The following is a 14,423-nucleotide window of genomic DNA, read 5'->3' as shown; positions in this document are numbered from 1 at the left end:
TGGGTCCTCTGGTTATAGGTTGTCTTGGCACCCTGCTTGGTACCTGTGTCTCTCCAACACCTGTGATAGGATCAGCTTGGCTCCGTGCATCTCATGGGTACTCGGACTTGGCATGGAGATGCTCTACATTAAAAAGCATTGACTACTCTAATCCTATCCCTGAGCAGGGGGGTCACAGCACGGATGCCCAATATATACTGCCCTCCAAATTCTTGAGCAGGGGTGGGCAAACTTTTTGACTCGAGGGCCACAATGGGTTCTTAAACTGGACCGGAGGGCCGGAACAAAAGCATGGATGGAGTGCTTGTGTGAACTAATATAAATTCAAAGTAAACATCATTACATAAAAGGGTACGATCTTGTTTTTTAGTTTTATTCATTTCAAATGGACTGGTTCTGGCCCGCGGGCCATAGTTTGCCCACGGCTGTTCCAGAGTCTCAGCCATGGGGCCACCAGATGCTTAAGTCATGTGATTTCCCAAAGATGGCTCACAGCTGCTCTGGAGTTTGGGCCCTGGATAAGTGTAGGGGAGTGGATGTGTATAGGGCCCCCAGGTTCTCTCTTTCCAAAAAGCACAGAAAAATTGGGTTCAGGATACCAGAAAGAACTCTCATCTGCTGCCAGGGAGATTGTTTCTTGTTGATAGTTCACTGGATGTGTTGAGAGGTCATGAGTCTATCTCTCTTTGATCCCTAGAGAGGGAGAGGCCTATTGATGGCCTCTTTGACAGCTCAAGGTCAAGGCCTTGGTTAGTCCTAGCTTGGCTACCACCAAGAATGCCGGGGTCAGATGGGCCCCTGGGGGACTGTACCTCCCAGAAAATGGTGGTTGGCCCCATCTCAGCAGGTAGCCCCCCTGTCCAATGCACCCTCCACAAGCATGCTTCTTTGGTCTCTTCCAGCTACTCTTGCTGGTTGCTGGGTCCTGCTCACATGAGCCCAAACGAAGAGTCCTGCTTTATTACCCCGGGTCAAGTTGTCCCTAGAGTAGGGTGTGTTCCTGTATAGGTGGGGGTACAAGCAGTGTCACCTTTCCACGGTACCCTTCTATCTCTCTTTTTAGAGTATTAAGACCAAAGTTGGTAGTTAGACCACCTCAAACAGATAGAGAACATGGAACACAAAAACCACTGTAGTATCCTCTCCTCTGTGGTGAAGATGACTTGCATTTGACTTTAGTCACATCCCACACCCAGGATCTCATCTATGTTCAAGTACATAGCCATGATTATTTTCATATCTGCTTCATTCAGTCACGGCTACCTAAACATGTTGGAATTTTCCTTTTTAGTGAGTCTGTGTCCTTGTCCCATGAGTCCTTGTCCCATGTCTTGCACTAAGTGGTGTAATTTGTGCTCTCTGAGGGTCCATCCTTTGTTTCTAAAAGTGGAGTGCAAAGGCATTTGGGAACAGAATCCCCCAAAGTGCCCCTAGCCTAAGGACTGGATCCTTAATGGAGCCCCTGGGTGAGGGGTGGGCAAACTTTTTGACTCGAGGGCCACAATGGGTTCTTAAACTGGACCGGAGGGCCGGAACAAAAGCATGGATGGAGTGTTTGTGTGAACTAATATAAATTCAAAGTAAGCATCATTACATAAAAGGGTACCGTCTTTTTTGTTTTTAGTTTTATTCATTTTAAAGGGGCTGGATTTGGCCCGCGGTCCGTAGTTTGCCCACGGCTGGTCTAGATTCAGGCTCAGTCCATGGTCTCTGTGCCTCTAAACAGGATTACAGAGCATTCATGCACAAAGTCAGTATATTCTTGGAGGATATGCCCTAGAGCAACAGTTCTCAACCTGTGGGTTGCGACCCCTTTGTGGGTCGAAAGACCCTTTCACAGGGGTCTCCTAAGACCATCAGAAAACACATATATAATTACATATTGTTTTTGTGATTAATCACTATGCTTTAAGTATGTTCAATTTGTAACAATGAAAATACACCCTGCATATCAGATATTTACATTACGATTCATAACAGTAGCAAAATTATAGTTATGAAGTAGCAACAAAAATAATTTTATGGTTGGGGGTCACCACAACATGAGGAACTGTATTAAAGTGTCACGGCATTAGGAAGGTTGAGAACCACTGCCCTAGAGGATAGGTGTTGGTGGGTTCAGGGTGGGGGTGGGGGGCTCCTAGTGTCTCTGGAAAAGCAGCCAGCTCCTTTTAGTTGCCTACCAAACATTGTTTCTTAAATGAGTTCTTTAAAGGCTGAAAAGATTTCCTTGTGCACTTTGCTAGCTCATGCCTCTACTGATTACTTATATGAAGGGACTTGTCCATTTTGTGGGAGGGAAATTGGAGAGAGGGTTTGGAAACCACAATCTGGAATTTGGTGGAGAGAGGGTGTTTATTTGTTATGATTAAGGCACCCTTGCATCCCAAGGCTTCTGTAGGACCATTAGCTAATGTTCTTTGAAGCAAGAGCAACTGAATTTCCACTGAGGTGAAGAATCTAGAACATCAGGCTCATCTTTTCCTTTGAAGATGAAATACCCACTTTGCTGACTTCAGTGGAGTTGAAGAAAGCCATTATGAAACTGGCCTTCCTCAATTAAGTCTGCTGGGTCGCAGAAATTCACCCATTGGTACCCTGGCCACCAGTCAGACAGTCTCTATTAGGCAACATGTTCAGGACCCTTTGAGAAAGGAGAACAAACCTAGAGGAATCACAATACCTGATATCAAGCTATGCTATAAGGCCATTGTAATCAAAACAACTGGTAATGACAGAACAGCAGTCATATGGATCAATGGAACACAACAGAGAGCCCAAACGTCAACCCACACCTACACTGTGAACTGATATTTGACAAAGGGGGCAACAGCATACAATGAGGTAAAGACAGTCTCTTCATTAGTAAATGGTATTGGGAAACTTGGATGGGTACATGTGAAACAATGAAATAAAACCACCAACTTATACCATTCAGAAGAATACATTCAAAATGAATAAAAGACTTAAATGTAAGTCATGAAACCATAAAAATCCTGGAAGAAAACATAGGCAGTAAACTCTCAGACATTACACATAGCAATATTTTTTGCTGATATGTCACACAGGGCAAGGGAAATAAAGGAAAATATAAACAAATGGGACTACATCAAACTAAAAAGCTTCTGCACAGCAAAGGGTACCGGCAACAACATGAAAAGAGAAGCCTCTGCATGGGAGAACATATTTGCCAAAGATACATCTGATAAGGGGTGAATCTCCAAAATATATAAAGTACTCATACAGTTCAACCAAAGAAGACAAACAATGCAATTTAAAAGTGGGCAGAGGTCTTGAGTAGATATTTCTCTAAAGAGGACATACAAATGGATGAGACAAGAAAAAATGCTCAATTTCACCCATCATCAGAGATATGCAAATTCAAATGACAGTGAGGTACCACCTCACAACTACCAGAATGGCTACCATCAATAAATCAACAAACAAAAAGTGCTAGTGAGGATGTGGAGGAAAAGGAACCCTTGTATACTATTAGTGGAAATGCAGACAGGTGCAACCACTATGGAAGACTGTGTGGAGTTTCCTAAAGTAATGAAACATAAAGCTGCCATTTGACACAGTGATCCCACTTCTAGGAATATATCTTAAGAAGCCTGAACCACCGATCACAAAGAATATATGCAGCCCTATGTTCAAAGAGCATTATTTACAACTAGAGGCCCAGTGCACAAAACTCAATCACCGTAGGGGGCGGCCCTCAGCCAGGCCTGCACCCTCTTGCAGTCCGGGACCCCTCACTCTTTACCACCCACCTGATTGCTGCTCTTTAGTGCCTACATGGAGGCTGGAGAGGTTCCTGCCACTACTGATGCACTCGCCACTGATGCACTGGCTGAACCGAGCTCCCCCTGTGGGAGAGCACTGACCAACAGGGGGTCAGCTCCTGCGTTGAGTGTCTGTCCCCTAGTGGTCAGGGCATGTCATAGTGACTGGTTGTTCCACCATTCAGTCAATTTGCATATTAGGCTTTTATTATGTAGGATAGCCAAGAGCTGAAAACAGTGCAGATGCCCATCAATAGAAGGGTGAATAAAAAAACAATGGTATATTTTCATAATGGAATACTACCTGGCATGAAAAGAGAAGGAATTCTTAACTTTTGAGACAGCATGTATGGATCTGGAGATTATTATACTCAGTGAAAGAAGCCAGTCAGAGAAAGAGAAAAACTATATGACCTCACTTATGTGTGGAATCTAGTGAACATTATCTGTCGAACAAAATAGAAACACAGGCATGAAGACATGGAACAGACTGACAGCGGTCAGAGGGGATGGGGGAGAGAGGGATTGGATGAAACTAACTGAAGGGATTAGCCAAAGAACATCCATGAACACAGATGGCAATGTGGTGAAGGCCAGAGGGTGCAGGGAAGACAGGTGCTATGTGAACAGGGTCAAAAGAAGGGAAAATATGGTATCTGTAATAGTGTCAAAAATAAAATAAAAACTTCTTGAAAGTATATTCCTATTTAGAGTTATCTCTTAATAGAAAATAAATAAGGGGCTATTGCTCTCAGATGGGATGGAGGGTGAGCTATGGGAGAGCAGGGTCATTCTGAAGGGAGTAGGGAGCCTCTGTGAAAGGTTGAGGGCAGGAGATTCTGTGCAGCCTTAGAAGGAGGCTGCACTGATAAGCAAGTCAGCAGATCATGATTCATGGATGGACAGGAGGCACCCAAGGGAAGACCAGGGGAAGGGTGTTGTCATGAGGGAAAATGCTGGGACGAGGCAGAAATCCTGGCCCCGGGAAGACTGAGATATCAATAAACCTCCGACAATCTCCAAATTATGCTTTATTCTCACTGTCACCTTCCTTCCTTAGGCCTGCTCTTGCCTGGGCCCCAGGGTTCTACTAATTGTCATCTGAAAGAGTTCATTCATACTTAGAGGACAGATTAATTGTGAGGCAGAAGGTGGGCCATGGGCTAGAAAGGCAGGAAATATCATGGACTCCTGATGAATTCAGGCAAGGGGTCAAGACTCCACGATGCCACTTACTAGCCATGTATTCTTGGGAAAATTAGCAGGCCCAATGGGCATCAGGTTCTTCCTCTGTGAAGTAAGTGGGTCTGATAAGCCCTGTCTTATAGGACTGCAGGGATGTGTGGAGTGTTTGTAAACCACTGTGCACAGTACCTAGTGGAGACTGAATCTGTAATGAATGGCAGTTATTTCTAATATCGTTTTTATCCCAGATACTTCCACTCTCGCCTCTGGCACTGTGATTACTTGTTTGTTATTAAGGTCATATTAGAGAATGTGCAGCTCAGTTGGGCACAGAACACCCAGTCGGCCAAAGAGGATACCCAATTCATGGATGTATGCTGACATTCAGGTGTGGGGAGCCTTCCCAGCTGGACACACACAAAGATGCCAAAAAGAGAATCTACTTACAACTCTTTCCCCCTGTCCAAGCTGCTCTTTCATCCAAACAAATGCTTTCATTCATTTCACCCCCACCCAAAATCTACCCCTTGATAATGATTGGCCAGAGTACACTCAAGATCATTAACATTTAATCCCAATTAGGCTCTCCCAGGCCATCATGTTTCTCATGGCTCAGTAACTCTATTTCTTTAGAAATCTGTGCAGATGATGGGTATAACACGCCTAGTGCTCATACTGTCCAATGGCACAGTGTCTGCGTGGCTCATGCCATGCACATCATTTTTTAATTAAGGTATTACATATGAGTCCTTATCCACCCATTGCCCTCCTCCAGCCCCCCACTCATGCCATCACCCCCCTGGCGTCTGTGTCCATTGGTTAGGCCTATATGCTTCATACAAGTCCTTTGGTTGATCTCTCCCCCTTACCTCCACCCTCCCCTACCTTCCCTCTGAGGTTTCATGGTCAGATCGATGCTTCTCTGTATTTGGATGTGTTTGTCCATCCATTTGTTGTTCATTATATTCCATATATAAGTGAGATCATGTGATAATTATCTTTCTCTGACTGGCTTATTTGGCTTAACATAATGCTCTCCAGTTCCACCATGCTGTTGCAACTACGCTGCGGTAAAAATGAAGGCCATTCAAAATTGAGTGCTGTTCCCTGGAGGCCCACCACCTCACCTGTTCTGTTACTTGTTTGTAAGATTTAGGGGACACCTAACCCCTTCCTTATATGACTATAGCTCCTACACTATCATTCTGTGGGTGGGTGTGCCCTGCTTATGTTGGTGTCCCCACTACTAACACAGGATCTTCCAGAGGACATAGGCTCAGTGAATGTCTGGGGATTAAATGAACCACTGAGCAGGGGTCGTCTTTATGCAGATGAAATCCCTCCACTTTCTTGCCGGAACCAAGGATCCTTCGATAAGTTGTTTCATGCAAAGACAGACGAGAAGAGATAAGAATCAAAAATTAACAACCTTTTGCTATTATTTTTCTATTTATTAACTCCATTGAATGTACTGCCGAGTTCTTACACATTTCCAAGGAAATCCTTTTATAATGCCACGTTATCTATTTTGGGATCACAAACTAGGATGGAAAGTGTCCCAATTTTGGTTATACAATAGCAAATCTCTTACTCTTGAGCTGGACATGTAGAAATATATATATTGTGATCAATGTCATTTACAAACTCACATGCTAAAAGTTTATGAAAGCTTCTATGAAAAGGGACATTCAAAAATTTCCTTAAAAATCGCAAAATAATAAAGCACAAATTTCTCAATCATAATAGGAGCTCATATCTTTCCCTGGGCCTCACTATTAGTTTCTTCTCAAACATAGAGTTGAAAATTGGATGCACTTTCTGCCCAGCAAAAGAAGTTAATGCTCATGGGCCTGAAAAGTGCCTGGATTCAACTCTGGCTCAGGCATAGTGTCATTACTCAGGCCCTTCAAGCAGGGATGAAAGGGAATAGGGATCCCTGTCATTAACCCCGAGCACAAACTGGAGGGTGTTCAACATGGTAGTCTCTGCATGTGCTCGGGGACCCCACAGGAACTCATAGCATGCAGGATCACTATTGGGCACCTGGCGGTACAGCAGGTACTGTTCCTGGACCCAAATTTTGGTGATGAGCTCCCTGGGCTCCCAATAGAGCCAATGCTCCTTCCCATCATACACCCCTACAACATTCAGTGCTTCCCAGACTTTTTCCTCAGGGGCACAATCACCCTCTGAGGCGATCACCCACAGAACTGTGACCAGGAGGCCTGTGTTGGGATATCTGTGCCCATCGCTCACCATCCCATCATAGCTGAGCCCCAAGGCAGTGGCCAGGACATAGGTGTGAGTACTGGGGTCCATTTCTTTCACAACAATACCAAAGCCCCACTGGATGCATTCAGTGGCTGCACTGAAGAGCTCAGGAAAGTGGTCCTGGTGCTCTTTGATGACACTACTCAGCATTTCTGCCTTGGTGGTCGGCTCCTTTGCACGATACTTAAGGAGTAGAAACTCCACCATTTCTACCATCTTCAAATGCAGTGCTTTGTGGAGCAAGGAATCGGCATCTTCATGAGGGCCTCCCTCAGTGTTTGGACCCTCCTCATCTTGGCTGCTGGAGCTCTCATCTTCAGCGTGTCTCCATGGAAAGGCTGCCATGGCATGGGGGGAGGCACCCTGAGGACTCTGGGGAGGACTTGGTGTCTCAGCAGCAGACACCTCCTCTAGGCTGTCTATAAACAGGACTGAGGGGGAGGAAGACCGAGAGGAGGACAGAGACAGGGCCTCCTCCTCCTCCTCCTCCTCCTCCTCCTCCTCCTCCTCCTCCTCCTCCTCCTCCTGCATAGCCCAGAATAGTTCCTCTACCAACATGTCAGGGATCTCCATTGGGTCCAGATGGTCTTCCTCAGGCTTCCACGGCTCACTCATATGATGACCAGGCATGATGACTCGTGCTCGAACAGTGACCGAGTGTGGCCAGAAGATGGGCGATTAGGACCCACGGGCCTGGGGGAAGGGGAGTATGAGAGGCATGAGCTGAGAAACACACCCTAGGCGGCTCTGACAAAGGTGACTTCCAGGTCTCCCCTTTAGGGGTGTCCATGGGCCTCACAGGGCTCACTCCTGATCAGCCTGCCCACTAGGAGCCTGAAGTAGGAAGTGACATGACTGCTCAGGGTGTAGAAGGCACAGCGCAGGGTTCTGTAGCTGACGGTGGGGTGTGGAGGTGTCAGGCAATGTGGGGTGCCCTCTGACAGTGGTGGTGAGCCCATGGGGACATATTCATGGTCGGAACCTCACCTTAATTCCTAGCACTTCCTGGCCTCCTGCTGCTCTGTGACCTGAGAATATGTAGCATAAACCAAGGCCTTCACCTCCTTCTATCCGGGGGCTCTGCTGGTGGGAAAAACGGAGCACCTCAGGATGCACATGGCAATCACAGTCCTGGAACCCCAATGCTGACAGGAGGGGCAGCAGGACTCTGTGAGGTCCCCTCTGTTGTGGGTGGGAGGTTCCTCCTTGCACATGTAGGATCCTCACCCTTCCCCTGCCAGGGCCAGGCCCCTCACTGCCTTCTGCTGGCCTGAGGTCAAACTCTCAGAACAAGACCACACACACCTGACACTTGAGTGAAGAAAATGAGGGGGTCCCTCTCCCAGAGGATCAAGAAGGGGTGACTGAAGATTTGGGTCCATCTACGCTGGGTTAAGGCTCTGATCACTTCTCACCATGACGCACTGCAGGGTTTCAGACACTCTCTCTGCTGACTGAGCGCAATCTACTTAGACTTAGGGTGCACCTCCCTGAGATACAGGAGTAGGGAAGTGAGCTGAGGTAATCCAGGCCCTATTCCGAGTTTCCCCATTGCTGACAGAGGAGGCAGGGTAAGTCTGGGTTCCCATGTGCTCTGCTCCCCCTCAGTGCTCACCTTGATTCTTGGCAGGAACTGGGACTCATCTCTCTGTTGACAAAATTTGGATCCTGGGGATGATATGACGTATGGTCTCACACCAAGGTCCTCACCTTGCTGATAGCTCTGAGACAAAAGTGAACAGGAGCTCCATCTGCCCCCACCCCTGTCCAGGTTATCACACAACTGACACCAGGGCCTGGGCCCATCCATTCCGGGTAGAGTTCCCGTAGTCTGGCCTCAGGATACTTGCCTTTCTTCCTGGCCTGGCCTGGGTCTGAATCCAGCTTACTTGATTTCACCCTGAATAACTGTCCTCAGTGACAAAAGCTCAGGACGAGCAGGCATGTGGAAAGGGAGAGCATGTCACACCCAGGTACCCCTGCCTGGGGAATCTGGATGCTGAGGACAGGACACTCCCTGATGCTGAGGGCTCTCTTCTTTTCTCGCGGAGCTCATAGCTGCAGTTTCCCACAAGAAAGCATTCACCCCTTTATGACCCTTCCACAACCTCCGCTCATCTGTGCATGAACTGAAGCCATTCCCTCTGACCAAGGCCCTGTCCTTCCAGAGTGCCCTCAGACAAACGTGAGGAGGAACCACCTCTGCCGACCCATGCCAGGCCTTTCCCAGGGCTGACAACAGCACAGACTGGGTTCAGGGCACCCATTGTCTGGAGTGTGGTATCCTCTTTCCTCCCTGTGCTACCTAGGCTTACTCAGAGAGTGCCTGGGACCTTTCCCTTCTGCTGAACTGAGAGTGAATACTGCAGGCCATGCCCTCCATCTCTCTGAGACCTCCAAGGTGGATTTTAAGACACACCACATTGACTATCGTGCCGAGTGTGCCAGTTGTGCCTGCAGAGCCTAAGCCAGCCAGTCGCTGTGTTTACTGGGGTGGGAAGTACCATCATCCTGCCTCAAGACCCACACTTTAATTACCAGCATTGCCTGGCACACCTCCCACGTTGCCGTGAATCCAGAACCTTGAAGACAATGCCCTCACCTCCCTTTGCCACTGCTAAGGTAGAAGTCTGGAAGCAACCCAAATCCCCAGCCCTACCATGAGGCTTGCAGGTGCTGCTGGCAGGAACAGGCACACTGCGGACACGACTCTAGCCAAGCCTCAGGCATACAGACATCCAGGTGTGCTAGGGGGCTTCCTAGCACAGTCCTACCTCGGGTCCTCACCTGGTATCCTGGCAGAGCCCTGCAGCCCCCTTCTTTGCCTACCTGGAGCCTGACCCCTCAGAGCTCAGGGGGTGGAGTCCGCTTGTCTTCCTGCAGGATCCTCACCGTGACTCCTGGCTGGAGCTGGAACCTCCTGTCAACCTGAGAGGCCCAAGTCAGGAAGAGAGCAAGTGGTCATGGACCAGGGACTTCCAAGGGTTCACAGTAGGGGTAATGTGGGGCATCACTGTTGTGGTGTCCAGGGTCCCTCAGTCTTCCCTTTGCATGTTCACCTGGACTTGGGGCAAGACCCGGGTCCTCCCCTCTGCCACATATGTCATTCCCCTGAATTCCAAGGGCTGACATCAGGTCTGGGCTTCTGCGGTTCCTCTCTGCATGGTCATCCACCATAGGGCCTCCCAACACTTTGAGCAGGGCAGACTTCTGTGGACTCCCCTCCAGTTAGGGTTCCTGGATTCCCCCAGTCCTCCCTGGGGGTCCTCACCTTGACTGTTCCCTCTGCCCACCTGAGACCCTGCTCCTTACACCGAACCCCAGAGCCTGTCAGACCCGGATGCAATAGTCAGGAAAAGCACCTTGACTCTGGGCAGTGCTTCTGCATCCCTTCTGTGGACCTGAGTGAGGCCTCACATGATTTACCAAGTTTCCAGTCTCCCTCTCACCTGCATGCGGAAGTCAGGAGACACCTCACAGGGTCATCTGACATGGACTCCTCCATGGCTAATATCAGGGGAGGCCCTATATGGGTTCCCTAAATTGTGGGGTCCTGGTCCCCATCTTCTCTTCTTCAGCGGACTTGTGGCACTGCTCCTTACCCTGAAACCCAGTCTCTCACACCTGATGCAGAAGTCACCCCATCCTGTAGTACCCCACCCACTCTGGTCCTCCCAGCACTGAGGATTCTGAGGTCCAGGGCCCCCAATCTCCCTCAGGGACCACAACTTGACAGCGGCAGGACCTGGGGGCCCCCTCTGCTGCCTGAAGCCCTGCTCCTTCTACCAAACCCCCCAGTGTCTCTCAGACCCAATGCAGAAATCACAAAGCACAATGTGTGAGATCACCCCTCCCCCACCCCAGGAGGCCTGCCCGATGGATACCCTTGTGGGGTCCAGGCCCCCCAGTCTCCCTCAGGTTCCCACACTGACGCCGGGCAGGTCCGGACCCCCTCTGCCGACCTGAGATGCTGCTCTGACACGGAGCCGCCAGAGGGTCTCAGAGCACGAGGACCCGGAAGTCAGTCCTGACCACTCGTGGTCATCCCGCGCCTTGGGGCTCCCGGGACTGACGGCTCTGGACCCAGAGTCACCATGTCCTCCCCACGGCCTCACCATGAGGCCTGCAGGTCCTAGGACCCTCCCTCTGTGAACCGCGAGGCCGGACCCCCACACGGAGGCCCTCACCCCCGAGACCCCAGGGGAGGCCTGTGGGCATACCTCCCCAGGGCTCCCAACTCGGGCTGAACTAGCTCCCCGGGTACCTCCGTCTGGTCCTCACCCTGATCCCAGGCAGAGCCTGGGCCCCGCCGACCTGAGGAGGCTCCCCTCAGCGCCTGTACCATCTACCGACCCGAAGCCGGCCTCCCAAAGATGGCGCTCAGCTCCCTCAGACTTCTCAGGCGGAAGTCCATGAGTCAGTGACATCACTTCGGGAAACCAATTGTGTGGTCACCCAGGACAGTTGACACGGGCGGAGTTCTGCTCCTTTGTGCCCCGCCCGCCCCTTCTGGTCCCTATCTGGGCTGAATGGCCTGGGCCACCACCCTGTGCTGACCTGGGTCTGTGCCCCGCAGGCCAAGTGCCCTGAGACAAACCTGTGGAGGAACTACCTCTGCCGACCCATGCCGAGCCTTACCCAGGACTGATAGCAGCACAGACTGAGTTCAAGGCACTCACTGTTTGGAGTGTGGTATCCTCCTTCCACACAACCCATGCACAGTGGGAGAGTGCCTGGGACCGTTCCCGTCTGCTGAACTGAGAGTGAATACTGCAGGCCATGCCCTCCATCTCTCTGAGACCTCCAAGGTGGACTTTAAGACACACCACGTTGACTATCGTGCCCAGTGTGCCAGTTGTGCCAGCAGACACTAAGCCAGCCGGTCCCTGTGTTTACTGGGGTGGGAAGTACCATCATCCTGCCTCAAGACCCACACTTTAATTACCAGTATTGCCTGGCACCCCTCCCACGTTGCCCTGAATCCAGAACCTTCAGGACAATTCCCTTGCCTCCCTTTTCCACTCCTAAGGTAGAAGTCTGGAAGCAACGCAAATCCACAGGCCTACCATGAGGCTTGCAGGTGCTGCTGGCAAGTACAGGCACACTGCGGACACTTATGGCCCTGGCCAAGCCTCAGGCATGCATACTTCAAGGTGTGCTAGGGGGCTTCCTCAGTCCTCAGTCCTCAGACCACGAGAACCCGGAAGCCAGTCCTCACCACTCTTGGTCATCCCGCGCCTTCGGGCTCCCGGGACTGACTGCTCTGGCCCAGAGTCACCTTGTCCTCCCCACGCCCTCACCATGAGTCCTGCAGGTCCTGGGACCCTGCCCATGGGTAGGAGACCCAGCCAGAGAGAAAGGGAGGGAATGCAGAGGTGCTGGGCACAGGGACTGTCAGGACACTGGATTGGGAAGAGAGTGCACAGGTGGCAGCTTTAATGTCCTCAGAGCCTGGTCTTTGAGATTGGGTGTGTTTTCATAAACTCAAGGACAGAATAGCTGATATCAGGTTCATGGACTTTAAAGACAGGAGGGGAAAGACAAGCAGAGTGGGTGTGCTCATGTCGAGTGTGGTAACGAGGCCCAGGCCCTATGATGATGATGTGTAGCCACCGGTTCTGACTATCCTCTTAATGGGCAGGTACTCACAGCCCTATGGAGACTGAGCTCCGCCAGGTACTAGGACCCGGCTGAATCCGCAGGCTGTGTTTCTGCTCCTGTGACTGCACAGCTCTGAGGAGGTACGACCCCCTTCCCCAGGTACAAGGAAGAGAGGCAAGAACAGTGGGTGAGGTAGTCAGGGCCCAAGATCGTGGGCCATATTTTGATCCCTAGGTGCCACCTTCGCAACTGTAGAATGTGGTGACAATGGCACTGCCCACCCAGTTATTTGAGGCTTGAATTCTAGGATCCGTGGATCATGCCCATCCCAGGGCCTGATAGGGGCATGCTGTGTGGGTTCTAGTGCCAATTGTTCCTGGTCCTGTTATTCCTGTCTCTAGGCTGCAGTGGGGACCAGGTGTGCCTGCTGAGAGCGGATAGTATTGGTGCAGCCAGGGAATGGAGGAGGGTGGCTCCCAAAGTGATCGAGTGTAGACACCTGGCTGGAGGATCTGAGCTCGCACAGGGGTATCCCAGGGCCCAGCTGAGGTTTGATTATAAGGATTTACAATCAGGAGCTTTGGAAGAGGGACCAGGGTGCATGGGGACTGTAGCACCTTGGGGTGAAAAGAGGAGGGAGCTGACAGTCTTGGAGGAGGGGGGAAGAAACAAAACCCAGGAGGGTCTTTGCTGGGAGAGGACTAGAACCCACTCACCCGGTGTGAAGCCAAAGCTCCCGTTCTCCCACATCTGTGCTCCCCTGGTCTCAGTGGCCTTCTTTGTGGAACTGAACACACCCTGTCCTGAGTGCCTCTCCTTACCTGTCGCCACCTTCTTCCTTGAGCTCCCCAAAGACTCCATCTGATGGACGAGGCATCTGCATCACCAGCCCTTTCCATGGGGCCTGGCAGCTGAGTGCGTGGGGATAGGAAGAAGGAGCCAACACTCTCTGCTCTCCCACCATCCCTGTCAGTGGGGTTCCAGGGCCCCAGGGGACACTGGGGGAAGAGGTCAGCCCACAGACCATGAACACGGAGGCCTCATGCATGATGCTTATTGACATTCACACTTTTGGGTTTCCACAGCCCACGTGAGGCCCACGGACCTCTGGGGAGATGGAGTTCTCCTGCCTCTCCTGGCAGCCTTATGCAGGCTTGGTCTTAAATGGGGCCATGACTCTGGAGACTTGTTGGCGACCCTACGGAGCTGCCACAGGAACTGCACCATCGCCATCCACATTGCTCACAGGGACTGGGAAGATCCCTCTGGCTGGAGCTGCTGCTGGAGAGGCTGGGCTGGAACCCCATGTAGATTCAGACTCTCCTCCCAAAGGGAGAAATATGGGAGAGGAGTGAGCGCTGGCAAGGCCTGACACCCTGAGAGCTGCTCACACTCCTCCAAGAATACCCCCAAGGACCTTGCTCAGGAGTTTGGGGCTTGTTTTCTTTTGAAGCTGTGGAGATGGGGCTGTAGTTTGTGTAAGCAGCACACCTTCAAAGGGGCAACAAGGGGCCCAGGCTTGGGTTCCGTGGGCCGAGTTCCTATGATTTGGGTGAACCCTTCTGTCTATATTGAGTCTCA

General features: G+C 50.7%; 1 protein-coding gene across 1 annotated transcript; it reads right to left on the bottom strand.

Moving 5' to 3' along the window:
• Window positions 1–6,863: 6,863 nt before the first annotated feature.
• LOC308511868 (melanoma-associated antigen 10-like) lies at window positions 6,864–7,457 on the bottom strand (the record flags this gene model as incomplete). Its single annotated transcript, XM_081081711.1, has 1 exon — window positions 6,864–7,457. One exon carries the CDS (start codon window positions 7,455–7,457, stop codon window positions 6,864–6,866), a length of 594 nt encoding a protein of 197 aa, XP_080937837.1.
• Between the last annotated feature and the right edge of the window lie 6,966 nt (window positions 7,458–14,423).

Source organism: Myotis nattereri, assembly GCF_964212035.1.
Source record: "Myotis nattereri genome assembly, chromosome: X".
Classification (NCBI taxonomy): Eukaryota; Metazoa; Chordata; class Mammalia; order Chiroptera; family Vespertilionidae; genus Myotis; species Myotis nattereri.
This window is presented reverse-complemented; position numbering and strand designations above follow the sequence as displayed.